Here is a 26725-nt window from a genome sequence, read left to right on the forward strand (position 1 = left end):
GGAACCACAGATAGGGATTATAGATGAGAGATAAATATAGATATACCCATATAGGTACAATCATTGTGAAGAAAAATTAATAGCCAAAATAGATAACCTGAGTGGGCATTTCTTTTAGAAGCACTGTGATACCCAAGTGGCCTGCTTCTCAACCCTTAATTAAAAGGTGGATGAACATAAAGGGCAATCCTGACTTAACCCACACGGATACAGTTCCCTAAGTTAATCCCTCCTTCCTATATTTAGAAGTCAACATGTATTTGAATGTGATGAATTAGTAATGCTACTCATACTGCCAACTTGCTATACTCAAGCTTTTAAGCTTTCAGCAACGATGCTATAGTCTTTAGTGCCCTGGAAGATATGTTTAATAAAGGGAAACACTATAATACACAATAACACAATGGATTTATTAGGTGACCAAATTCATCCTATATTCTTATTTATAAGAGATTCAAGTACAGTAATGGGATCATTTTGGACCATATATGAGATTTGTTTGTTGACAGATCGTAAATTCACATTTATTGCCCAGAGTAAACCAAACTTATCGCTGAGGGGGGGAAAACAAAAACAAAAAAAAACACTTTTATGTTATTAGAAACATTTTTTATGATTAAAATGAAGAACCAAATTAATGTTATCTGGTCTTCTGATATCTAAGCAGACACGTCCTTATATCATTGTGAGCTGTTTGGAAACAATGCCAATCGTCCTGTGCTTAGAGCCTTTGTAGGGTTTACAAGGGTTTACAACAAAGGATAACTATCTATATTGACCAGCTAGAGTGCTGCCTGTGATTGGTTGTTTCCATTTGGATTGTGACATATTTTATCCTGTTGACAATAAATTGTCACTGTCTTTGGCAGTTTGTTCATTGCATAACACGGATTGTTTGGCTGTGTACAAGTTAGTAACTTTTTTTTTCACCTTATATTCATCAATTATAATGTTCTATTCTCCTGGCTTCTCAATCCACCTACTTGTATACAGTTGTTTCCCTAGTTCATGCTTACATAACCTCACCCCTGAACATGGACAACAGGCTCCTAATTGGTCCCCACCTCTCAGTCTCCTGTTCTGCTGAACCACCCTGGGTTCTGCCAGACTATTCCCTAGACAGTATACACCCCTCCCAACCCAAGAACCTTCAAAGGTTCCTAAATTCCAGTCACTTCAAATACAAATCACTTATTCTTGCTGCACTCCACTTCTCTTGTTACTATTCGTGAATCCATTAGCTAAGTAAATCCTCCCAATCCTTCCAAGTAGGGAAACCTTTTGCAACAGCCAGGCCCACAATGGCCTCTCCCTTTCCTGTACTCCACAGTTCAGTACTGAATCAAATGTCATGTCATACTGTTTTAATGATATCCATTCTGGGTGCTCATTCTTTGACACCAAGTGTCAAATCTCGAATATTAGACTTGATTCCAGGTATCAAATTCAAAGGGAAATCAGAAATTCAGGTGTGTATGGGAAGGAGGCATGATGGTGAGCAGACTGAAATAGCACTTTAAGCAGAATGTTCAAAACAAAGATTTTTGCTCTGGGGAAACTTGACAGCAATCAAGTAGAGGAAGTTCAGACAGGGCTGACATTGCCTCAAACCTGGCATCTGAGTACAGACATTTCAAGGATAAATACAGGGGCTGGAAATAAAGAAGAGTTTCCCACTGTTGAGAACTGTCGAATATAGAATATGACAAAGTAGGAGCGCACAACACTTCTGAGTGATAGGTGAAATATTTAAAATATCTTTAAAGTTAAGAGAAGGAAGCAAATGCAGGCCAGAAAGACATCAAATTTTCAAAGGGATTATCAAATACTGGATTTATTGTTGGCCTTGATGGCATCAGCCTGTACATGATAAGCTGGACACAGGTTTTTGTTGTTGTTTAAAGATTGTTAAATGATTTTTTTATAGAGAGAGGAAGAGAGAGAAACATTGATATGAGAGCAAGCATCGATTGGCTGCTTCCTGCACTCTCCCTACCAGGGATCAAGCCTGCAACTGGGCATATGCCCTGACTGGGAATCAAACAGGCAATGTTTCAGTGCATGGAACGATGAGCCACACCACCCAGGGCTGGACACTGAGTTTTAACATGGCTCATACACACACTCAAGGAAAGGAAGCAAAGCCTGGTTCCCAGGCAAGAAGGAAGGTCTGATCAGAGAGCCCGCCTTAGAACCAGGTATACCTAAAGGAGATACCCACAGAGATAAAGTAGGGAAAGATGCGGCCCACAGAAGAGCAAAGGAGTACCTGTCTTGCATTTGGCTTGGCAGAAGCCATAAAAATAGGGGCGGGGGAGAATAAGTCTCTTGAACTCCTACATACAAAGATAAGCCCGCTTATCTCAAGATTAGGACTAGCATTCCCCCTAATTAAGGAGTCCTAAAATTCCAAGCCAAAACCTTTGTTTCATATGGTTACAAAATGTATTTTAAAGGTGCTCACAGAGGCAAAGGAAATCTTCTTTGGATTAAGCATAAGCCTCAGAGGCATTCCATATACGAAGTTAAAGAATCTAGATTCATCATAAATATTTTTAAATTACTAAACATCTAAGTAAACACATTCCCAAGGATTTCTGCAAGAATAGCGAACTTAAACCTGCAAATTGCCCTCTATTAAAAAACAACTTGACCCTAGATATATAATCTATTTTAAGTACATTTCTAGATTCACAGAAAATAAAGGATGACCCCAAAAGAGCCCACCCTCCATCTATAAAAGAAAAAAAGTGTAACCTGAAGCCAGATCAGAGAGGTCCACGCTGCAAGGGAACATGGTAAGTTTCCCTGAAGGCAAATGCCAATACTACTAGCTCTATAACCCAGAGAGTAAGTTTACTCTGAGCAAGTGTCAAATTTGAGGAGCTCACCCACACCACTGCCTTCTGACTTGGTCTCAGGCTAGCAGTGCCCTGGCCACAGCCAGAGGCCATCACAGAGACTCTAAGGAGGAAACATGACAGATTTCCACCTCCAGGTCTGAAGTCAAAGATAGCAGCTCAATGTCTACTCAAATGTTTAGAGCTGCTTTACTCATAATGGCCTCAAATTGGAAGAAACCAAGATGCCCTGCAATCGGTAAATGGATAAACAAACTATAGTTGGTCTAGTAATAATTAATGTCGTTTTCTAATACTTTTTTTAATTGAATTTATTTAAACAATACAACAAAATTTAATCAACAATATAGTTGCCGTTGTTTTCTACTACTTGTGCCCAACGCTCAGGAAGCATTTTAATCCCTCTGTTGTAAAATTCTTGTGATTTTGATGCAAAAAATTCGGTCAATGCATTTTTGAGGCATTCTTCATTATTAAATTTTTTTCCAAGAAGAAAGTTTTGCAAAGAACGAAACAAATGGTAATCGGAAGGGGCAATATCAGGAGAATATGCAGATTGAGGGAGAACTTCCCATTCCAACTGGCGCAGTTTTTCAGCAGTGATTCTTGCAGTATGCGGTCGTGCGTTATCATGGTGAAGAAATACGCCCTTCCAATTAATCAGCGCGGGTTCTTTTTCTCTTAAAGCTTGGGCTAACCTTTCCAATTGGGCACTATACACTGCACTTGTAATGGTTTGGTTAGATGGTAAAAGTTCATAATGAAGAATTCCTTTAAAATTCCACCAAACACACATCACTTTTTTCGCATGCAAGTCAGGTTTTGGCGTGGGCTGCGGAGCCTCATTTTTGTCCAACCATTGAGGCCGCCTTTTCAAATTAACATACAGCACCCATTTTTCATCTCCAGTAACAATTTGCTCTAAAAACGGCAAACGGTTTTTGACGAGAGAGGAGCGAACTGCAAATTGTGACTCTTTGATTACGGTTGTTGTTGGTCAACTCATGAGGAACCCATTTTCCAAACTTTTGGACTTTACCAAGTGCACGCAATTGATTGGAAATTGTTTTTTGTGAACAATTTAAAGTTGTTGCAAGCTCTTGTTGGGTAATTTGAGGATTTTGCACCAAAAGAGCTTGAAGAGCTTCTTGATCAAAATTGTACACACGGCCTCGACCACTCTTGTCATCTAACGAAAAATTTCCCTCGCGAAATTTCTCAAACCAACGCTGGCATTTTCAGGCGCTAACTGCATCTTGACCAAGAGCACTACAGATGTTTTTGCAGCCTCACTTGCTTTTCTTCCTAATTGGAACTCGTAAAGCATGCAGTGCCGAATATGCTCTTCATCCGCCATCTTCTTAGCCCTAGTTTTGCAACAAAAACCAAACCAAAAACAAACTTTTTCAAACAAAACTTGTTAATTGCACTTCACACGTTCTGTAGATACCACTTGTTTGAAGGTTATGTCAATACAAGTCAACGCCAAGCAAGATTTTAAACGAATGTTTAAAAACGACATTAATTATTACTAGACCCGATAAAACACAAAGAGTGAATCTAGAGTGACCTATGGACTTTATTTTTTTTTTTAATATTTTATTGATTTTTTTTTGCCCCCCTCCCTCCCTCCCTCCCACACATCCCCTCTCTCCCCAGAGTTTTGTGTTCATTGGTTGTACTTATATGCATGTATAAAAGTCCTTCGGTTGATCTATTATCTCCCCCAGATCTTCCTCCCCTCCCCGCTGTAATTTGACAGTCTACTTGTTGATACACTGTCTCTATATCTATCTTTTGGTTCATCAGTTTATAATGCTCTTTATCATCCACAAATGAGTGAGGTCATGTGGTGTTTCTCTTTCATTGATTGGCTTATTTCACTGAGCATGATGTTCTCCAATTCCATCCAGGTTGCTGCAAATGATGAGAATTCCTTCTTTTTTATGGCAGCATAGTATTCCATTGTGTAGATGTACCATCGTTTTTGGATCCAATCATCTGCTGACGGGCACCTAGGCTGTTTCCAAATTCTGGCTATTGTAGATTGTGCTGCTATGAACATAGGGGTGCATATATCCTTTCTGATTGGTGTTTCTAGTTTCTTGGGATATATTCCTAGAAGTGGGATTACTGGGTCAAATGGGAGTTCCATTTTCAGTTTTTTGAGGAAACTCCACACTGTTCTCCACAGTGGTTGCACCAGTCTGCATTCCCACCAGCAGTGCACGAGGGTTCCTTTTTCTCCGCAACCTCGCCAACACTTGTCGTTTGTTGATTTGTTGATGTTGGCCATTCTGACAGGTGTGAGATGGTACCGCATTGTTGTTTTGATTTGCATCTCTTGGGACCTATGGACTTTAATAATAATGTGCCAGCACTGGCACATCAATTGTAACAAATGTACCACACCAATGTAAGATGTTCATAACAGAGGAAATGGGGAGAAGAATTAATATGTGAGAAAGTTCTGTATTTTCTGTACAATTTTTTTTCTAAATCTGAAAATGTTCTGAAAATAAAGTTTGTTTTAAAAAATATATAAGCTCATTTCAAAGATGACCAAAATATAATGAAGTGAGAATCATAAAAAACTCCCAAGTAATTTAATTTAGATCATTGAATTATTACATACAGATTATAAAAGATCCTTATGTAATCACAAAACTAGCAAGCAACAAAAAAAGTGATCATAAATGACCAAATATATTTGAAAAAAATCTAATTTCAAGTATCTAATTTTAAGTTTCAGCAATTATAATTTCAAAATATAATTGCTGAAACTTAAAATTCAATAGGTGGAGTAAATGGCCAATAAGACATATCTAAGTAGATTCATATGAATTCTAAAGAAATTTTTCAAATTCAGCACAAAGTCCCATATAAGGGAAATATACAATGGAAACTAATAGCCCTAACTGGTTTGACTCAGTGGATAGAGCATCGGCCTGTGAACTGAAAGGTCTCAGGTTCAATTCCGGTCAAGGGCATGTACCTTGGTTGAGGGTACATCCCCGGAGTAGGGGGTGTGTGCAGGAGGCAGCTGAATGACGTTTCTTTCTCATTGATTTTTCTAACTCTCTATCCCTCTCCATTCTTCTCTGTAAAAAGATCAATTAAATATATTTTTTTTAAAAAAAGGAAACTAATAGGTCTGGAGGCAATAACAAGGTTTAACATACATTTAACTAGGGTTTTATAATTAAAGTAAGGCACTAGTCTACAGACAGCAAACTTCTCAACACAAGCAACAGAAAGCCAGAAAACATGCATTAATATAACCAGAAGTCAAAGAAAGAATTCTCAACTGGTAAAAATATTTTGTTCCTAGTGAAACATAATGTTAAATATATAGCATCTAATAAAATATATAGCATCTAATAAAATAGCCTTTTAATACATATAAAGTAAAAATCAATAGAACTACAAGGGAAATTTTATAAACCTACCATTGTAGTAGAAAATAACAGTAAATCTCAATAACTGATAAGTCAAGAAAACAAAAATAGTAGTAGATAGACAGATGATTTAAGCACAATATTTAAGGAATCCTGTACTCATTCCCACTCTTCTCAAGCGACATAGAATATTTACAAAACCTGATGGCATAATGGGCCAAACCAAGTCTCAAAATATTTTGGAGAACTGATATCATCATAACCAGATTTTTTTCTTGCCACCATTAATTAAGAATTCAGTAACAACAAAAAAAATTTACCTACACATTTGGAAATTTTAAAATTCACCTCCAAATGATTCTGGGCCAAAGAAGAAATCATAATGGAAATGTTTAAATATCTAATACTGAACAATAAAAATACCATTTGTCAAAATTTGTGGAAGGCAACTTCTTAAAAGAAAAATATACCATTAAATTGTTTTAAAGCCTGAAAAGCATGCCAACATAAAAGGTTAGAGAATAGAGTAAATATAATAAAATAGCAACCAAAACCAGAAGCTTAACAAAGTCAAGAACTGGTTTTTTAAAGAAGATAAATAAAATAGATAATTGTGGTAAAATTAAGGCATAGAAAAGAAAGGAGACAAAATAAATAACATAAATAATGAAAAAAGGGTAGGAAGCTACAGATACAGGAGAAGATAATGAAAGACTCTGAACAAATAATAGCAAATTTGAAAACATGTGACTTAGAAAAATATATCACTGACCCAACATAGAAAATATAAATAAATTTGTAAGCATTAAAAATACTTAATCTGTAATTAAAATCATCCCCTAAACTAAATCCAAGACTCAGGCATATTTATAGACAAGTTTTACCAAACACCCACAGAATAAATCATTCTAATCTTACACAAAAAAAGGGTAATATTTTGCACCTTATTTGTTTAATGGAACTAATCTCAACCTGGCAGGAACAGTACCAGAAAGAAAAATTATAGACAAATCTAACTGACAACATAGATGTAAAATCCTAAACAAAGTATTAACAAACCAGATCCAACAACATAAATATTAACAATGATACCTTTATTCTAGAATGCAAGCTTACTATGAGAAGCTATATTTATGATTCATGTTATTAAAATTAGTAGATTAAAGAAAAATAATATTGATAGGTACATCAGCTACATCTAATTAAAATAAATAATTTTTCATGGTAAAAGAAAAAAAAAAACTAGCCAGCAAGGAATAGAAAGAATAGAAAGACACTTCCTCAATTGATAGAGTATCCTAAAAAATATAAAATAAACATGTTCAGTAGTGGAATATTAAAATTATCGCCTTTAAAATCAGAAGACAAGAATGACCAATATCACCACATCTATTTAAATTGTACTGAATAATCTTACTAACTAATGCAAAAAAGACATAATAGATGAAAAGGTTGTGTTCAAGTTTGAACTTATAGCATCATCATGACCTGAAGTCAAAAAAATTTCTAACCTTAGTAGTAGGAATACATGAATTGGTGGGGACTAACTACCTGCCCATACAGACATTTTAAGAAATTTACTCTATCTTCAACGATGACATTGGTACTGGCTTACTTATCTATGTATTATCATTTAAATACTGTTTTAAATTTTTAATGGTTATTTCATAAATAGTGAAATGTGAAAACAGCAAGTAATTACTCCATTGAAAACTGAAACTAATACAGCAGAGACTTACCATCATCATCTCACTACTCTTCAGATCAAACAAAGACTTGGTATTTTCATGTTGATAATAGAGCATATATTGTCCTTTCATTTAGATACTATTATCACAATAATGAAAGGAACAGTTTACAAGTCGCAATAAATAGCCACAGTGAACGATGACAACAAAAATTCACCTTTTTTTTAGGACTAGGTTCAAGACCCATTCCTTTTTTCCTCCATCTCACTCCCTCTTATCATCCTGGTTCCTGGATTACACGATTTACAGTGGAAAAGTAGGCAGATGTGGTAAGAGGTAGTAGCAATTGACAAGAATTACCCAGAGTGCGGGTTAATGCAGTTAATTGACTTGGCAAATGAAAATTGTATGTTCGGTTACTCAGAAAAAATAAATCTTTATAAACAATTTTGACTGTGGGGCCTATGTTTTAAAAGATATCATTTGAATTATTTCAAAATAGATACTGAAAACAAACCTCATTTGGCTCTTCACCACCTTTCACTTGGTTTTCACCCATTTCTCCATTTTCGTAGCTGCTGCTCTTCTCAACCCATAACTCAGATTTTTCTACAGTTAGTCGAAGCTGGTCGAGATCTGCCTTTATTTGCTTGTAGTTATCTACATCTTGATTTGACACCAGCAGTTGCACCTGGAAACAGAAGAATTTCAACCCTTAATTTACTTAAGGACTTTCTGTATTCCTATTTCATTTATGTCTAAAATTCCAAGTTTTTACATATTTATCTATCAGTTGAAGATTCACATTACTGGAATGTTTATTGATATTTAGATGTATATTGACTTAGAAAATTCACCTGGAAGTATCCGTAAACTCTATCCAGTATATTCACATGTTATAAAGAATTACATATGTAAAAGGAATGAACCCTAACAAAGCTCTTCTAAGTGCTAAAGAGTAATTTGAAATAAAAGATACCCTAATTTTAATTTCACTTTGAAAGTTAATTTTTCTAAGACTCTCTCTGTTTTAAAAAGAAGAAGAAACATAAAAATAAGTGTAAGAACATACCAATACAGTCTAAACCTCATGATATCAACTTTTATTTTATCATAACCTATATGTATCATATGGCATACAAATAAATGCATAATTATATCAATTTATATAAATAATTACTCCTTTTTATTTAAAAAAATAAAAAAGTAATTTATATTCTTGTAAAGCTTTCTAATGAAGACCAATGCTCTAATAAATAAAGTAAATATTAGTGAAACATATGCAAGCACTCAGGTATTATTCATTAAGTCTCAAGAAGACATAAGGAAGGTCAAGAGACATATGAAAACATGTTCAAAGTCACTAATTATCCGAGACATGCAAATCAAAACAACAATGCAGTACCATCTCACACCTGTCAGAATGGCCAACATCAACAAATCAACAAATGACAAGTGCTGGAGAGGATGCAGAGAAAAAGGAACCCTGTGCACTGCTGGTGGGAATGCAGACTGGTGCAACCACTGTGGAGAACAGTATGGAGTTTCCTCAGAAAACTAAAAATGGAACTCCCATTTGACCCAGTGATCCCACTTCTAGGAATATATCCCAAGAAACTAGAAACATGAATCAGAAAGGATATATGCACCCCTATGTTCATAGCAGCACAATTCAAAATAGCTATATAGGTGGAGAGATCAACCAAAGAACTTGAAGCACGCATATAAGCCTAACCAATGGACACAGACAACAGGGAGGTGAGGGCATGAGTGCAGGGGGGGGGGTGGGGGGATGAATTAAAGGGGGAATAAGGACACATATACAATACCTTAATCAATAAAGAAATTTAAAAAAAAAAAGAATTTTTGTGACCTATTAAAATAAAAATCTTCCTTCAGGAATAAAACACACACACACACACACACACACAAGATTCAATGTCATTCAAAAATGACAATGAGCCGAAACTGGTTTGGCTCAATGGATAGAGTGTCGGCTTGGGGACTGAAGGGTCCCGGGTTCAATTCCAGTCAAGGGCATGTACCTTGGTTGAGGGCACATCCCCCCAAGGGGGTGTGCAAGAGGCAGCTGATCGATGATTCTCTCTCATCAATGTTTCTAACTCTCTATCTCTCTCCCTTCCTCTCTGTACAAAAAAATCAATAAAATATATATATTTTTTAAATGACAACGAAAAAGATTAGATCCATAATAATTTCTTTCTTTTGGATGCAAACATTTTTCAATCACATAACATTATATTTCAGTGCTACTGATTGTCCTACCCAAATTTATCAGTAAATCTGAGGTCGACATAGCAGCAGCAGCAGCAACAAAATTCCTAATCTCAGCATTATCCCCTAGTAGCCTTCCTAAATCATAGAGCCTGTCATTTACATTAAAGATATTAACTTAAAATCACCTGTGGGCACTCTTTATATGATAGATCATGCCATGGCTTATGTCAAGGCCTTATCTATCTTTAAAACAGAACGTGTCTCCAGGAAAAGCGGCACAGTCTCCTTAAGTCTGCAGTGGGGAGCCAGATTGGGTGTCCTGAGCAGCACTTATGGAACTCCCGCTCTGGAGCCACCCAGGGCGCCCTCTCACCTGTTTAAATGCCTGTAGAACCTCCGCTCTCTGGCTGAAGTGCTTGAACAGAAGCTGCAGAGCTCCTGACAGCAGAGGAGGGTAGTCATGCATGATCAGATGAATGAGGACCCGCAAGAAGGTCCTGCCGCCTTCGTCATCAAGTTGAACTGGATTTTTTTCCTTTCTAGAAAGCCAAAAATAATTCTAAAACCAGTTGTGTTGATATCAAACCCACCCATAGGTAGTAGTTAAAACTGTGTATACATTCTGAGATAGCACTCTCCTCTTCCCATCCCCCAAAAAAAAATTTGGAAAGGAAAAAGGATGACATTTTTACTCTTTTTCTTCTCTCGTGTAACTGAGAAGGAAACAGAACAGCTTGTGATTGTCCATGAAAGCAGGGAGACCAACTGTCCTCTAGTGTCCAGGGCACAGGGGTTTCCAGCATTTGCACTGTTTTCCAGGCACACGGGGATGGGTTAGTCAACGAGGCAATGAAAAAAGATAGGGAACTGAATCAACCCAAAGTGTCTGCTGAGAAGACATAATAGGTTGGATGTGCACCAAGGGTTGACTTCCCTTAGAGCCTACAGAACTCTGTGTCTGATGGGGCAGGGTTGAGGAGGTGCAGTGCGCATGCACACACACATCCCACCATCCCCACAACAGCTCTGTGTGTTTCCTGTGTTTGGACTCTGAGCAAGATTCCTCTGGATAAAAAGTCCTTTTATTTTATGGTGAAAATCGGACACTGGTTTACCCTCCCTTCTCAAGAATAATAAAATATTTGGATAGGAAAACACACATGATAACAACAAAAATGGGCAAAACAATATAAAAACAAAGCCAAGCCAAATGTTTGCTACAGAGAAAAATCGTTTTTGGTTCCCTTGATCTTTCTGTCTTGTTTGTCTTTCTAACCAAAGAAAAGGCGACAAAAGGCTTAGTATATAAACTTGTTTAGGCTCTCGTGGCAAATCTGTAATAAAAAATGAATGCTGAGAGCGCAATAATTTGTAGTTGAGGCATGTTACTTTCTTTTTGACTGCAATTAGTTTCATTTCCGACAAAGAGGGAAACAAGTTACAAACAACAAAGAGCAGGGCTGCTGGGCGGTCATGCCAGAGGCATCTTATCTTCTTTGATCCTGGATATTTCCAATTGGCAGAAAATATCTGTATTTCTCACAGATAAAGTTAATGATGACATTGGAAGAAGTGACTTTCTTGTCTCAAATTTCTCAGCTGTATGGAAGCAATGTTTTGTAAGATGCAGCAATATTTTTACCAGGGGAGTCAAAGGTCATTGCTATGCTGTCATTATTTGAGGAAAGAAAAGAAAAGAATTCAGGATAAAGGAATTCAGGAAAATACACTGATTTCAGTTCTCTTGTCCTTTTTTTAACCTGCCCTAAAGAAAAGCTATGCTTTCTCTTCTACAGTAAATTATCAGATTCATTTTGGGGGGCAAAAATTATAATCTAAAGTTAAATAGATATAGGAGGTGAACAATAACAAAATATCAATAAAATTCTAAGTAAATTTTTATTCACAAGATAAAGATACATAAATGTTACTGTACCTTCCAGCAAACATAGTTTCTGCCTGAGCTGCGATTTCGTCTATATCAGGAACAATAGCTGCAAAGATAAATGGAAAAACCTATTCTTTATCGTAGTGTAATTAAGTCACAATATGTATAGTGATATAGCTAAAAATATTCTGTCTCAATTTCTTCATACACCAGAATCAATTAAAGGTTTTAAAAGTTATAATACAGTTCCACCTTAGACATCAATATTTTAAAGTGAATTTTACATTTTTAATATACATTGCTATCCTCAAAGATATGTTTAAAAGATCAGAACGGCATTTACAAAGTTGCCTCACCCATACAGGTGTATGTATAGGTGCATCAACTACACATACACACACACACACACACACACATAAACATTTAAATGGGCGATGACATGAAAGGATAAAGTTTTTTTCCCCTTTTTTTATTGATTATGGTATCACATAATTGTCTTCATCCTCCCCATTCCCATCCCAAACCCTCCCCTATGCCCCTATTGTCCATGGCCACTGGCTAGGATAAAGTTTTTGAAAGAATCAAAATATACCTATAATGAACCTTGTGACTTACAACCTAAGCTTACTTCTCAAATCCCATCCCTTCCCATAGGACATGGTGCTTAACTTTTTATATGAACCAATCATGATTCCTCACCCATCCCCATCACTAACATTTTGAAGATATCTTGATTAAGATAACATGTTTAAATAACAAGTACACACTTTATTTATCATCTCCAAAGCATAAAAAGAAAACAGAGCAAGATATAAACAGGGAAAGGGAATTCTCCCGCAGAAAGCTCTCGCTTGCAAATACAACCCATGCGAGAAGAAATCAGGTAAATGAGACAACTGGCTTTCTGGGCGTGCCCCCCTGACTTTCCCTCCCACACTCCACTGACACTTAGCGCGCCTGCTTCCAGAAGTCTGGCTTCTGAGAGCCAGTAATTTTTATGCTACTGTCAATGCAACCGCCAGCAAGACTTTCTCGTCCTGCCACATCATTCCTGGAAACAGCCCTTTGGGGTTCTGCACTTCTGGGAAGCATAAAAACAACACTGCTGCAAACGTGCCAGGAGTGACTGCTCGCTTAGGCAAGCTTCCCCGTCTGCAGAGGCACGCTGCCTTTTGGGTGGGACAGAGCCAGACAGGGGAACATTTGGTCTAGCATCCATTTTAACTAAACTCTGGAAATCACTGAATCATTCCTGTCAGATTGATTGACGTATAAAGAGGAGGGTTCCTGATGTTGCCACAGTGGTGTGGTTAGAACCGTGGTCGGCAAACTGCGGCTCACAAGCCACATGCGGCTCTTTGGTTCCTTGAATGTGGCTCTTCCACAAAATACCACGGCCTGGGCGAGTCTATTTTGAAGAAGTGGTATTAGAAGTTTAAGTTTTAAAAAATTGGCTCTCAAAAGAAATTTCAATCGTACTGTTGATATTTGGCTCTGTTGACTGAGTTTGCCGACTACTGGGTTTAGAAGAACCTCTCATATCTGCATACGAACCTTATCCCCAGAAAAAGAATTCTGCTAACTGGCTAATTCATTAATACACAGTTCACTACCCAGAAAAATGTCAATTTAATACTTCTTAGGCTTCATCAAATACTTTCTATAGTCAGAAAACTTTTAGAATTATTTTTATGCTCTGTCATCATTATGGTCCTCCACTCAGAGATAGGGTGGCTTTATTCTTATAAATGTGGAAAAAATGAAATTCATTAATAGTTTGTAACCATGAGAAGTGAAAAACAACACACATACAAACCAACACCCACAGTCACACATTCACACTGGGAAATGCCTTCTCCTAATTCAAAAGCTGCGCAGTGGCTTCCTACAAAACAGCTTTCCTCCGTGGCTGTATTTCACATTGTTCTTTGATCCAGAGCACCCCCCCAAAAAAAAAAAATTCCCCTTGGGTTTTCGCCAAAATAGCATCGTGCTTAAAAGATTCAGACTGTGGAGTTGGGGGAACTTCAGAGAGAATCCCTGCTCCAAGACTTTCATGACCTTCAGCAAACAACCTAACCCCTCCGACCTTAGTTTTCTTATCTGTAAAAGGGAATAAACAGTCCCTCCGCCTTACAGTGCCCTGAAGATTCAAAAAGAAACCACTCAAGCACCAAGTAACAGCAAATGTCCTCCCTGACATTCGAGGCAAGTTATTTAATGTCCTGCCACATTCAGTCCCTTCTCCTGCGTGTCATTAGTGGGGATTATTTCCACATTTTGTTTCTTAGAAATATTAGTACTACTGTGTTTTTTAAAATATGAAATGTGTTTTCCAGTATTGAGGGAAAGAAAATACAAAGAGTTAAAGCTGTCACAAAAGAGGTACCTGCTGGGATCAATGTATCTGGAGAGCCATTGGCAGAGGTTTCAGCATTCTCACTGCTCTCTCCGAACTCCTTCTTATATATCGAGAGCATGTAGGAGATCCTGTAATCCAGTCGGACACTCAGGATAAACTACAAGAAACATTCAAAACAACATAACTTCCCTTTGTTAGCACAATGGTTAAAAAATACATTTCATTGCACAACACCAAGAACATAAAACTATCAACATATCACGTGAACTAGTTACAATAGAAGTGTGTTGGTAAACGCCTAACACTTCAGTTGCTTACCACTCTTCAGCCATAGACTAAGAAGTGTGATGTGTTTTCCTTAATCGATGTCAGTAAAATCCCAAAGGATTTTCTTTGAAAGAAGAAAACTTAACCTTCCCATGAGTACTGTCTGAATATTTCAGGTAGAGGTACCCTATGGGTCTAGATGAAATGGTAACATCATTGCACTGAGCACTTCACCGAGAGTCCATTGGCTCTGGGAGGAGAATGCTGGCGCTGTGACCCTCATTCTCGCACAGAAAGGCCAAGGTGTCAGCTATCGTAGCGTGGATTCTGGCTGTCCCCCCATCGGTCCTGGGCCTATGCTCTAAAGGGCAGCTGAGGTCAGCGCATCCTCATACACCATGGCTGTGCCTCCCTGGTGCTTGTTTTCCTTGGGTGTGTGTTGTTGTCCTTGCTCTCCTGACTGGACCCATCAGGTTCCTGTCTGTGCTCAGCACTATGAAGAATGCAAACACTTGGCCCACAGCCCTCCAGGAGCCAATGAGCGAGTTGGGAAAATACACATAATCAGGAAACTATCGGGGGAGTAAAACCCAGTGGAGATCTGAGAAGGAAAAATATGTTCTACGGGTTTCTGAGTCAAGAAAGGAAACAATAAAGAAGTGGTCCTACACGGTTACTTTCCATGCTGGTGTGCCTGCCCTAGACCCTGAAGTAACCTGTGTCCCAGGGAAATTACCATCATGTCCCCTACATGCTTATGAGTTTCATGTGGACAGGAAACAGTGGCCAAGCAATTTTAGAAAACTTGGTATTTTGTGCTACTATCTCACCTTATTTCACACTGACACTTCTGCACCGCACTCCTCCCCCCTTCCTCCTGCCCATTCTCTCCTTCTCTCTCTCCAGCTTCTCTGATCCAATAGCACAGGTTGCCTGCAGTTCCTCTCTCGCCTTCCCACATTTGTTCTGTGTCCACTTTACACCTTGAATAGTCTCCTCCTTCAGCAATAACCTGCTTCTGAGATCCCCTCCAAGGCCCAGTTTAAATCTCTGTACCTTTTTGCTCACCCAGCACTTTATTTAAACTTATAGGTCCAAAGTCAAAGCTCAATCTCTCTTTCCCTCTTATCCCCCCACCCCCCGAATGGGCTCTCCTTTTCCCTCTTCTACTTTTTTCTTCTCCCTTGTTCTATCCCTCTCCCTCTTCCTAGTCCCTCTCCCCTAGACCTTTATGCTCCTTACGGGTAGCACACATGCTCCATGTCAGCTATGTCCTGTTAAGTTCAACATTTATTAAACTAGGTGCCGAGGGAAGTCCCAAGGGTACAGACAGGGTTCCAAGGAGAGAAGACCTGCCTTTGAAGAGCATGTCTTCTAGAGGGGAAAGCAAACACCAAAGAGACTCTTTTATTAGCATGTGGTGAGCACTGCAGCACAGGTTGTCTGAACCGATTCTACCTGACAGGATTTTCAAAGCAGGAGACGGAACGTGGGAAACAAGGCCTGAGAAAGGGTCAGTGGAGTTGGCAGCTTTCAGCAGAATGGTGGAAGCAGAAGCGAGATTGCAAGTGCTTAAAATAGCATTTTTATTTTAAACCTATGCAAAGAACAAATTCATAAAATAAGAATTAATGAAACATTAACTTTTAGTTGAAGTTACTAAACTTCATAGAATTATATTTTATAAATATAACCAATGTAAAAAAATTGTCTTCCTCTAACATACTGGGATGGGGAAAGGTAGGTTTATAGCTATTTGTATAAAAAAAATAATGAATAAATAATTCAAGAATAGACTGTGTTTCACATACTCACAATTATAAACCTACTTTTGCCCCCAACCTATATTTATTTATAAACAACCAATGGATGGAAGATAGAAAGATGGAAAGGGAAGAATGAAAACAAAGACAGAAAAAGGGTGTTGAGAGAGGGATATATATATATATATATATATATATATATATATATATATATATATAATCTACACACACACACACACACACACACACACACGAGGCCCAGTGCATAAAATTCATTAACTGGTAGTGTCCTTAGGCCTGGCCAGCAAGCAGGGCCAATAGGGGCCTTCCAGCTGTTGGCTGGGGCCTTCCTTTGATTGCTGTCTGGGGCCTCCCTTCCCCGGCTGCCAGCTACCGGCTGCTGGCTACCAACAAGGACCTTCCTTCATTCCATGACACCCCCTGGTGATCAGTGGACATCATAGCAAGCAATAGAACTACTGATCTCCCAGCAAACTCCCACGGGGACACTTTGCATATTAGCCTTTTATATATATAAATAAAGAGAGAGAAAAAATAAGAGAGAAATTAAACCAAAAAGGAGAGATATGTAAAGTGATGGGGAAAAGAAAAGATGTCCCTGAGTGAGGAGGGAGAGCCAGCAGAAAGCAGGGAACCTACATAAGGAGCATGGCCCTAAAGACATTCTTTAAGAGGATGTTCTAAGAAAGAAACATATTCAAGAACAGCACTCAGGAACACAGACACAGACACACACAAAACAGAGACCAGAGGGTCAACAAGAACTAGGGGTTGTGGGCTCATTTGGTCCACAGGTTGAGGGATTACAACCTTCCTCAGTTTCAGAACAGGAAGACTAAGCAATTTTTTAAAAATAGCTTATTTATTTTTAGTGGGAGAGAAAAAGAGAGGGAGATAGAAACACTTATCGGTGGCTTCCTATATACCTCCTACTGGGGATGGTGACACTACCTGGGCATGTGCCCTGGCTGGGAATGGACCCGACAACCTTCGGTGTCCAGGACGATGCCCGAAAAACTGAGCCACCCGAGGGCAGACTGACAAACACAGTGTTGGGAGGCCTGCCAATATTTCTCAGATTCAGCCCTTTGAGTTCCTGGAGGAACTGTAAAACCTTTTGTGATTGATTATAAATCTAATTACTTTAAATAAAAATGTATAGGCCCTTCCTGGACTACTAACCCACTTCTGGTAGCTCAGTCTACTTTAAATTATGACGGAAGACAGTAAACTGTATCCAGAATCTTAATGCTCCCTTGAAAACTCCAGGCTTCATTCTCCAAACCTGCTATAGACATATAATTGAAGTTTCATAAAATTACTTTTCAAATTAAAAAATATATGTATGTTAGGCATTCATAGCTATAATAATAGGAAAATTACTCACTAAACCAATGGAATGATAATTTTTCTCCTTAAAATTCATAGAGCTAGGTTGTTTTATATATTTTTATATATTTACTTATATATAAAAATATATATTATAAATATATGATTTTATATATATAATACCCATGTTATTTCTGGCCTCTTAGAAACAAAAATACAAAAAGAGGTAATCATTCATATAAAGTACTAAAATCAATTAAAACCAATTATCAACATTTTTATTAATAACAAATTAAATTTTATTTGAGTTTCTTGATGCAATGATAAATCTGGATACATGAAATCATATGCCAAACTCAATTAAAAAATAGAAAAAGGGCTTAATTCAATCATTAATTTTGCCAGCTCTGAAATCCATCTTAAATGAAGGTAAAAGTAAATTAGGGTTAATACTAAACAATAAAATACGTGGGAAAGAGGGCTTATCCCTCTCAAAATACTCCATATTGCTAGATATCACCATTAATATATTTCATGAATGTGAAAATATGTAATTAATATATTAAGTAGTGTCAATGTGAGATTTCTTATCAGGTTTATTATCCTAAAATAAAATTAACTCATAGCATTTCAGAGTATTTCACAGTGATTTGAAGCAAAAAGTATAAGAAATTAAACTAATTGGAACAGTAAGTATTTGTCACCTTGGTTTCATTATACACATACCTGCAAGATCTCAATAATCTTCAACTTAGTGTCCATCACGGTCACGTCTTCCTGCTCGGCAGGGCTCCCTTGCTTGCTGGGGTGGATACTCGGCTGAACATCAGGCACATTCATGGGGAAGATTGAGCCTCTACTGAGCACCATCTGGGTCATCATCTCTCCCACCCCATGGATGGTTCTCATGACATTGTTTCCTGCATGGGAAAAGACGCTACATCATCACACTCAACACCCAGTGAAACAACTATAAAATCAGACTGGTCACAACCAGACTGACCACAGGATAGGAAGAGTATAAAGCACAGGAAATGGTAGCATCGGCACTGCTGTGGCTCTTTCCTTGCAGATAAAGTTAAGGCATTGCAGACACATTTAAAAATGACAGGTTTTAGAAATGGAAATTTAATTTTCTCAGAAATGCTTTCAAATGATGCACCAAGAGTACGTTGCTATCAATTCTAAGGACATTCAAATCAGGTCCTTCTGTAACATGTTAGTTCCTACCAACAATCACACCTATGGGCTCTAACTTTTACAGAACCATAAAAGAAAGTGTGTTAATCTCCTCAATAAAGAGACACGAAACATTTAAATAGTGACTAGTGTCCTAATCTACCCTCAAGCCAAGGACTTTCTTTTTTTTTTTCATATGGCTTCTAAAAGAGTTTATGGGGAAGATGGTTCCAACTTTATTTTAGGAAAAAGCCTTATCTGACGAGGAAGGATGTGAAGCCAATATAGTTCCCTTTCCTTCATCCTATTTGAACAGAAAATCATTATTCAAAATCCACAAAGGCAGTTGTGTTAGAGGCAATTAGGGAAACAAATCAGTGACAAGCATGATTATTTCAGTGAGGGGATCACTGAAATAATCATCTGCCTCTTCTTCCGAGTGTGGCGTCTCACTCATTGGAGCACATCGGGTTGCTCCAAAAAAATTGCACATGGACTCATCCCTTACACGCACTGGAGTTGCTGTACGGAAGGATCTTCCTGACCCAGCTACAATTTACATTCTTCAGACTGACTGTTGTTCCGCATTCTCAATTCCCACAACAAGCAGCCAGGATTCAAAGGAACAACTGTGTACTTTCCCTTCAAACAGTGGTCTTTGCTTCGTGGGTGTTCATGGAGCTTGGCCTCACGCAAAGGTCTAACAATCTGGCCAAGGATTTTTCTTTCCCTGAGCGTCTCAGGGTGCAAACCAAGAGAAAGGACAATGGAAATAAGATGGAATGAGGTAACACTCTCAGCTCTAGGTCAAGAATGAAAAACTGTGGAACACCTACAGGATTGAAAGGCAAACAAATAAAACAAAGGAAAATATTCAAAAGATGTCTCGTAAGAATCTTGATGGTCCCATGCAGACAAACAACAATTACCATTGAGCTATTGGTAACCAGTATTATTTACACACCAGTGCATGAATTTGTATCCTCCTGGCTGATTGGGGCCATCTCACCCAGTCCCAGTCGGGCTGATAGAGTGCTGCAGCTGCAGGGAAGGACAGCAGAGGTCGGCTGGCTGTAGGAGGTTGGCTGTGGGAGTGCACTGACCACCAAGGGGTAGCTCCTGTGTTGAGTATCTGCCCCCTGGTGTTCAGTGCACATCATAGCTACCAGTTGGTTGTCTGGTTGTCTAGATATATGGTGGTAATGGTTGCTTAGGCTTTTTATATACATACACTATGAAAGGTGGAATGCCTTTTAAACTTTATTATCTTATCCAGAACTTAAATTAGTATACATAAAAGAGGTTGTGCTCAAATAGCATATTTTTGAGGAGGCAAAGAAGTTAACATTTTTTTTTTCTAGAGTGGCATCTTCCAGGAAGAAATTAACATGGTGTCTCATTCTGAGAGTCTAGGACCTTTTATTACATTGCTACTTGCATAAGCAAAATAAAGGAGGGGAGAGGGAGACTTGGGAAGCGGGTAGGGGGAGGAGAGACAGGGAAACAAAAAAAATATGGAAGGCAATTTCCAAGTTTGGATAAGGTTGAGAAAAAGAATTTCAGACAGCCCTATTTTATCAGAAAAACCTCAAGGCAGAATACTTCCTTGTCTGTGGTTCTCAAACCACCATAGAAATTGAGTACTGTATTTCCAAATACCGCCCCCCCCCCCCCCCCCCGCCGCTGTTTGCTACATGGATTTGCAGGGATGCACATCTGGTTGCTGGCAATGGTTTGGGGTCATCCATGTTCAACCAACACATTTATCTGAAACCTGATTCGAGTATGTATATGTGTTCACCTCCAAGAGATGCTTTCTCACCACTAACACAAAACAGGCTCCTTTGTTATTCTTACCCCTGCTTCACACAGAAATCCTTGGCACCCATAGTGCCTGCATCTTATTTAGATTTGCATGGAAAATAACAATTTAATCCAAATAATTATTGCCCAGAAAATTAGCCCAGACAATCCTTCCCCCAATATAGATCCTGTCACCAAGACATTAAAACCTAGAGGCCAGAAACATAATAATATGTAACACATGTTGTCAATGAAATGGAAGGGTTCATTCCTGTTGTACCACATGCTAAGATGCCTGGAGCACATGGCTACCACAAAACTCTCCTCTATGTACAGCCAACTCAGAGGTCTCAAATTAAAAGATGCTCTACTTCCTGGATTGCTTGGTGGTGAGAAGTGCTTAAATTGTGAATGACTACAGCTTGAAAAACATAAGTCAAATGCCACATAAATCACAGACGGGCAAGGCTCTAAGATCCATTTTTCTACAGAAAATTTCCTAATTCTAGACTGAGTCAGAGATGATCAGACTTCAACATTGCAAAAGGAAAAAATCTTACTATTTCTCTTTTCAACCATAATTAATTTGTATTATAGCTACTGTATTATAATAGCTACTGTATTATAATAGCTACTGTATTATAATATAAATCCTCTGGACAAATTATACCCTAGAAATTCAGCTTTTCTATGTCTTTATACTAAGCCAGAATTAATTTATTTATATATATATATATATATATATATATATATATATATATATATAGTGTATGGAAGTGGTTTGAAAATATGGGAGTCATCTTTGTTCAGTAAAAGTATGAAGGAATTGCTTAGAAAAAGAAAAAGCAGATGGATTTTTTAGTTTCTTTCATTACATGATTATATAGATATTTTCACTAATTCTAAAGCCCTCAAAAAATATAGTAAATACATATAGTAATGGTAATTGGGAATGGATTGAGAATACATTGTTTCTTTGATGGTTCCAATGAGCCAAGTTTATATTACCAATTCCAGAGAAGTGGGAAGCAATAAGAAATTTACATAACACTAAAGCTGTACTAACCATAATTTAATTTTTCTCTACTCAAGTCATTTTACTTTCAGTGATCACAAACACTGAAATGATTGGATGAAACAATCATTAACAGTTATATGGCTTATAGAGGTATAAGACATTTAACAAGATCTTGATTTAAATTTACCTTATGTCCATTGGAGTTTTATTTTAAGTCGTCTTTAATTATTATCTCTCTCTATTAGAAATACTTTTCTCCTATGAGCACATAGAATAAAAATGATAATTTGAATTGTCTCGTTGCTCAGATTTCAGATAAAGAGACAACCTTTTGAGCACTCATAAGAGAAAATAGCTTTTTGATTAGAAGAATTCTGTGAATAATTGTTCACAGTGGTTTCATTGTTCTATGACTACTAAAGTCAACTGAATGTTATAGTGATAGAAGCCAAAATATAAATAATCTGAAAACCACTCCTATTTCCCTGAAATGTGTTTTTTTACAGTTGGATTTTAGTAAATGCATCTGCTGTTATAATAATTCATTTGAAACACAATGATGTTAAACCATAAAGATATGACTCAAGCCTAGCCAGTGTAGCTTAGTGGTTCAGCATCGACCAGTGAACCAGGAAGTAACGGTTCAATTCCTGGTCAGGGTATTTGCCTGGGTTGCAGGCTCGATCCCCAGTGTAGGGTATGCAAAAGGCAACCAATCAATGATTCTCGCTCATCATTGATGTTTCTGTCTTTCTCTCCCTTCCTCTCTGAAATCAGTAAAAATATAGATTTTTTTTTAAAAAGATATGACTCAGGAAATCTTCCTACTTCCCATCCCTGCTGAGTAGCTCCTTCTAAACCTCCGCTGGCTTGAAAACACCTACACTCTAATACTGGAGTTCTCTATTTTGAACATTCTCAGCAGCAGTGCTTCCTCCGTGTGATTAAGAGTCTGGGTTGTAAAATAGCCTTTCTGTATGCAAAGAAAACAAAAGCATTCACAGGAGATCCAAGCCTTAATTAAGCTAGCAATGTAAGCAGAGGAAAAGGTAACATGGATTAAATGGATGAGCAGAAGTTAACCCCCCAAGAACAACAGATGAGCAGCACTCTCAGTTCCAAGTTAGAGCACAGGGTTTTTGCAGAGCTGGAGATCCAGTCCTCCTCGAGTTTTTACTCCACCTGCTGGACCTGGAATAAGCTTGCTCTTATTCCTTTGCCTGGAGTTCCTTTACCCACTTGGTCATTGCTCTTGCTCCCTCAATCCTTTCTGATTCCTGGTAGAATATGACCTCTTCAGATCAATATCATCCGCTCTAATGGACTGCCATCACCCGGATGCATGCACCTGTCTTACATCTCAGTCATGACATTATCAATGTCACACATCATATTTTATATTTGTTGATGTGTTTATTGTCTCCCCCTCAAAAAAGAACAGAAACACCAGGAAGACAGGGATTTGGCTGGTATAGTGCTGTCTCCAACAGCTAGAATATGTCTGACATCCAACAGTCAGTCAATAAATGCTTGTTAGATTCATACACAAATAAAAGAAAAAGATTAGGTTAACAAATGAATTAATAAAAATGAGAATGACTTTTTTGTAAGGCTTGCATAAAAAAATAAATGTCATTACATTATAGGTATGACATTTTTCATCAAGGTGAATTCTTGCTTCCTTTCCTTTATACTTACCTAAGTTTATTTTAAAAACATATATAATTGCATGTTACTTTAACACTCACTTGTTAAAAAGAAAAAAAAAACTATGAAATATAGCAATGAGGTAAAGGTAAACAATGAATCTCCCTTTAGTAAGGGCATATCGTATCCCATGTACGTTGCTAAGCCACATACACCCTTCATAGCAGGGTATGGGGGGTGGGGAAGTGACAAAGCCACAGATTAAAGTCAACAGTGTAATTGTGCATGTTTGCCCCCACACCCTGTTGCTTCCCTGAAAAATTATCAACTTATAAGTTTCCAAAGATTTCATACTAGAACTCGGAAAACCTACCAAATCCAAAAAGAAAACATTTCAATTAACAATCTGTACTGAAAATGTGGAGTTATTATTACCATGTTTCCCTGAAAATAAGACATCCTCCAAAACTAAGACCTAGCACATGGAAAGATAAGACATCCCCTAAAAATAAGACCTAGCGCAACTTTGGGAGAAAAATTTAATATAAGACACTGTCTTATTTTCGGGAAAACAGGGTAATCACATAATAAATTTGCTCACATTATTCCCAAGTGATCTTATCCAACCAGTTATGATTATATAAAGGGCCACATACTCCTTGTGGAATTTTGTTTATATTATACAATTTAATTTTAAGGGCATCCATTGTTCAGAAAGCATTTACTAAGAAACCCCTGATCATCTGGCTTCTATACCATGAGCACAGGGGATGGAAGGACATGAGAGAAGTAGAAGAATTTACAATATGGCTAGGAAAATATAACCCATGTCCAAAAAAGGAGATTAAGAACAAATAAAAGGCAGGTGAGACACTACTAATAAAGCATGGGCAGTACCCAAAATTGCTTAACAAGTTGTCTTTAATTGGGAAAATTATCTTAGGATAAGGAAAGTGAAGAGCAGATTCACTGAGGAAATATAATTTTGATCTAGGCCTTGAATGGAGTGATGGATTTAGATTACAATAGTGTGACCTTCCTCAAATTACTTCATCTATGTATGTTCAAAATCTTAATCCTAGTAAGATATGTCCCAAATTTCTTGTGAGGAAAATGTTATACAAGATGTGCAAAACCATCATGAAGAATAAAAACTGCCATAGAGTTGCAAAGTATTATTTCAAAACAAAAAGTGAAGAATATGTGCATGCTTTCACTACACCACTGAAAAACAAGTCTTCTCAATTTCATTATGTTCTATTTTAGTGGTCACCACCTCACTAATGAATGAATAGATGTGGTTCCAAAACAGCTCATAGCTTCTTACACCATGCATGACTGACACACAATATCACCTCTAAAAGGAAGAGTCCTTCAACGGAGGAGCAGTTTATAAAGAGTACTCAATGGACAAAGTAGATAATATGACACCTAATTCTCTTCACTCCAAATAAACACTCACTGAATACATTGTGTTGATAACCCATTTACAGATTCCAACTGACCAAGAGCTTAGAAATAGAACAAAGGCAAAACCCACTGAAAACATATTACTAGCATGCAGTAATGTTATTACTGACTGCTTAGAAGAAACTTTCCCATCCCACACCCTAAAGAAGTATTATTCAAAGGATGAGTTGAAAAAGCAATTCATTCAAAATAGTGGTTGAGTTCTACATCTTATTTTGGATTCCATTACTGTCAAAGACTGACAAAGTCATTTCAATATTCAAAACCTCAAGATTTTAACTTGTGAAGCTGATTTTTAATTCTTAAGAGAATCCAAGTGAATGTGCATGCTAAATGAGTTTTACAATTAATATGTAATTTAAATTTAGAGAAATGCACATATCTTTAATAAAAGGTTTCAAAGGTTTTGACAAGGAAGGGCCTTCACCCATATAAACCAGGCCAATGAAATGTCATCCAGATACTGAACATTTTCATTACCCTAGAAATCTCTTTTGTGCCCTTTCCCAGGTAATCTCCTTTACATCCCCCTCACCATCAACAACAAAAACTCTTAGATGCACATACGTTGAATAATGTATATGTGATTCAAGTTCAATAATTATAGCCAAAGAGTATAGTCAGTTAATCATTATTAGAGTACAGAGGACCTCTGGTTTCTTTCTGCTCTGCTGTTGCCTCGACCAGATAAATATTTTTTTGTCAGTAATGGGTGAAGTAGCATGATTCTCATATGCAAAAGTAACATGAAACAAGGAAGGATAATTAACATAGTGAATGACTCCATCAAATCCCAAACTACATCAACAGGATGAATACTAATAGGTTAAATACAACAAGATAAAACCAAAATATAAAATATCCTGCAGTTAGGTTCAAGTAAAATCAACTGAGTCCTAGCCGGTTTGGCTCAGTGGATAGAACGTTGGCCTACAGACTGAAGGGTCCCTAGTTCGATTGTTGTCAAGGGCACATGACCAGGTTGCGGAATCAATCCCCAGAGGGGGTTTTGCAGGAGGCAGCCAATCAATGATTCTCTCTTATCATTGATGTTTCTATCTCTCTCTCCCACTCCCTTCCTCTCTGAAATCAATAAAAAATATTTTTTTTTAATCAACTGAGTATATGATGGGGGAAATGTTATGTAACAGCACAAATTAGAACTTTAGTTATGTTCAAATTCAGTAAGGATCAATGCTATGTCATCATTGCCAGAAACACGCATTTTCAACTAGGCTGCATTATAAAAGTAAAGTATTCAAAATGAATGAGAAAGAACTGTCCTTGACTCTGTGCTGGTCAAACCAGTGATCAATGACAATGAATAATAAGAGGAACTGTTAAAGCAACTGCAGATAACTGCACTGAGTGGAGAAAACACTCGGGTTACATGCTGACCGATTTCACACGTAAAAAGAACTGACATGTGGAAGTGATGTTAGATGTCCATGTGGTTCTGGGGAACAAAAGTAAGGCTGCTTGTTCGAAGTTAGAGGGAGGTATATTTCAGATAACCTAACAAAAGAGACCTATAATTGGAGCTGCTGGAAATAACAGAGACTTGCCTTTTGCAGCAATAAAACCTGGTTGCTCAGTGTTAGAGGAGATCCCAGAAGACCATTAGTAATGGGTGTTACATGAAGGTCTGCAGTACATATATTGCATAAATTATTTCTACAATCACTTTATATGTGAAGGTCCCATAGCGTGCCTTATTGTAGATCACAGGAATTCTCTTGACCAGAAATTGAGAGAACTGGGAAACCTACCCCAGCTTATTAACTAACACCTTG

General features: G+C 37.6%; 1 protein-coding gene across 10 annotated transcripts in view; it reads right to left on the reverse strand.

The window, feature by feature from the left end:
• Nucleotides 1–26725, reverse strand: part of ITPR2 (inositol 1,4,5-trisphosphate receptor type 2) — a 424574-nt gene that overhangs the window by 242075 nt on the left and 155774 nt on the right. For all 10 annotated transcript variants that reach the window (XM_036459157.2, XM_045587857.1, XM_045587855.1 and 7 more), the window contains 5 exons: nt 18542–18735; nt 14463–14592; nt 12122–12179; nt 10559–10724; nt 8465–8638 (listed from right to left, as the gene is read on the reverse strand). In XM_036459157.2, the coding sequence (XP_036315050.1) occupies nt 8465–8638; nt 10559–10724; nt 12122–12179; nt 14463–14592; nt 18542–18735 (722 nt within the window). The remainder of the gene's footprint in view (nt 1–8464; nt 8639–10558; nt 10725–12121; nt 12180–14462; nt 14593–18541; nt 18736–26725) is intronic.

The sequence above is a fragment of the Pipistrellus kuhlii genome, unplaced genomic scaffold (assembly GCF_014108245.1).
Source record: "Pipistrellus kuhlii isolate mPipKuh1 unplaced genomic scaffold, mPipKuh1.p scaffold_m20_p_3, whole genome shotgun sequence".
Lineage (NCBI taxonomy): Eukaryota > Metazoa > Chordata > Mammalia > Chiroptera > Vespertilionidae > Pipistrellus > Pipistrellus kuhlii.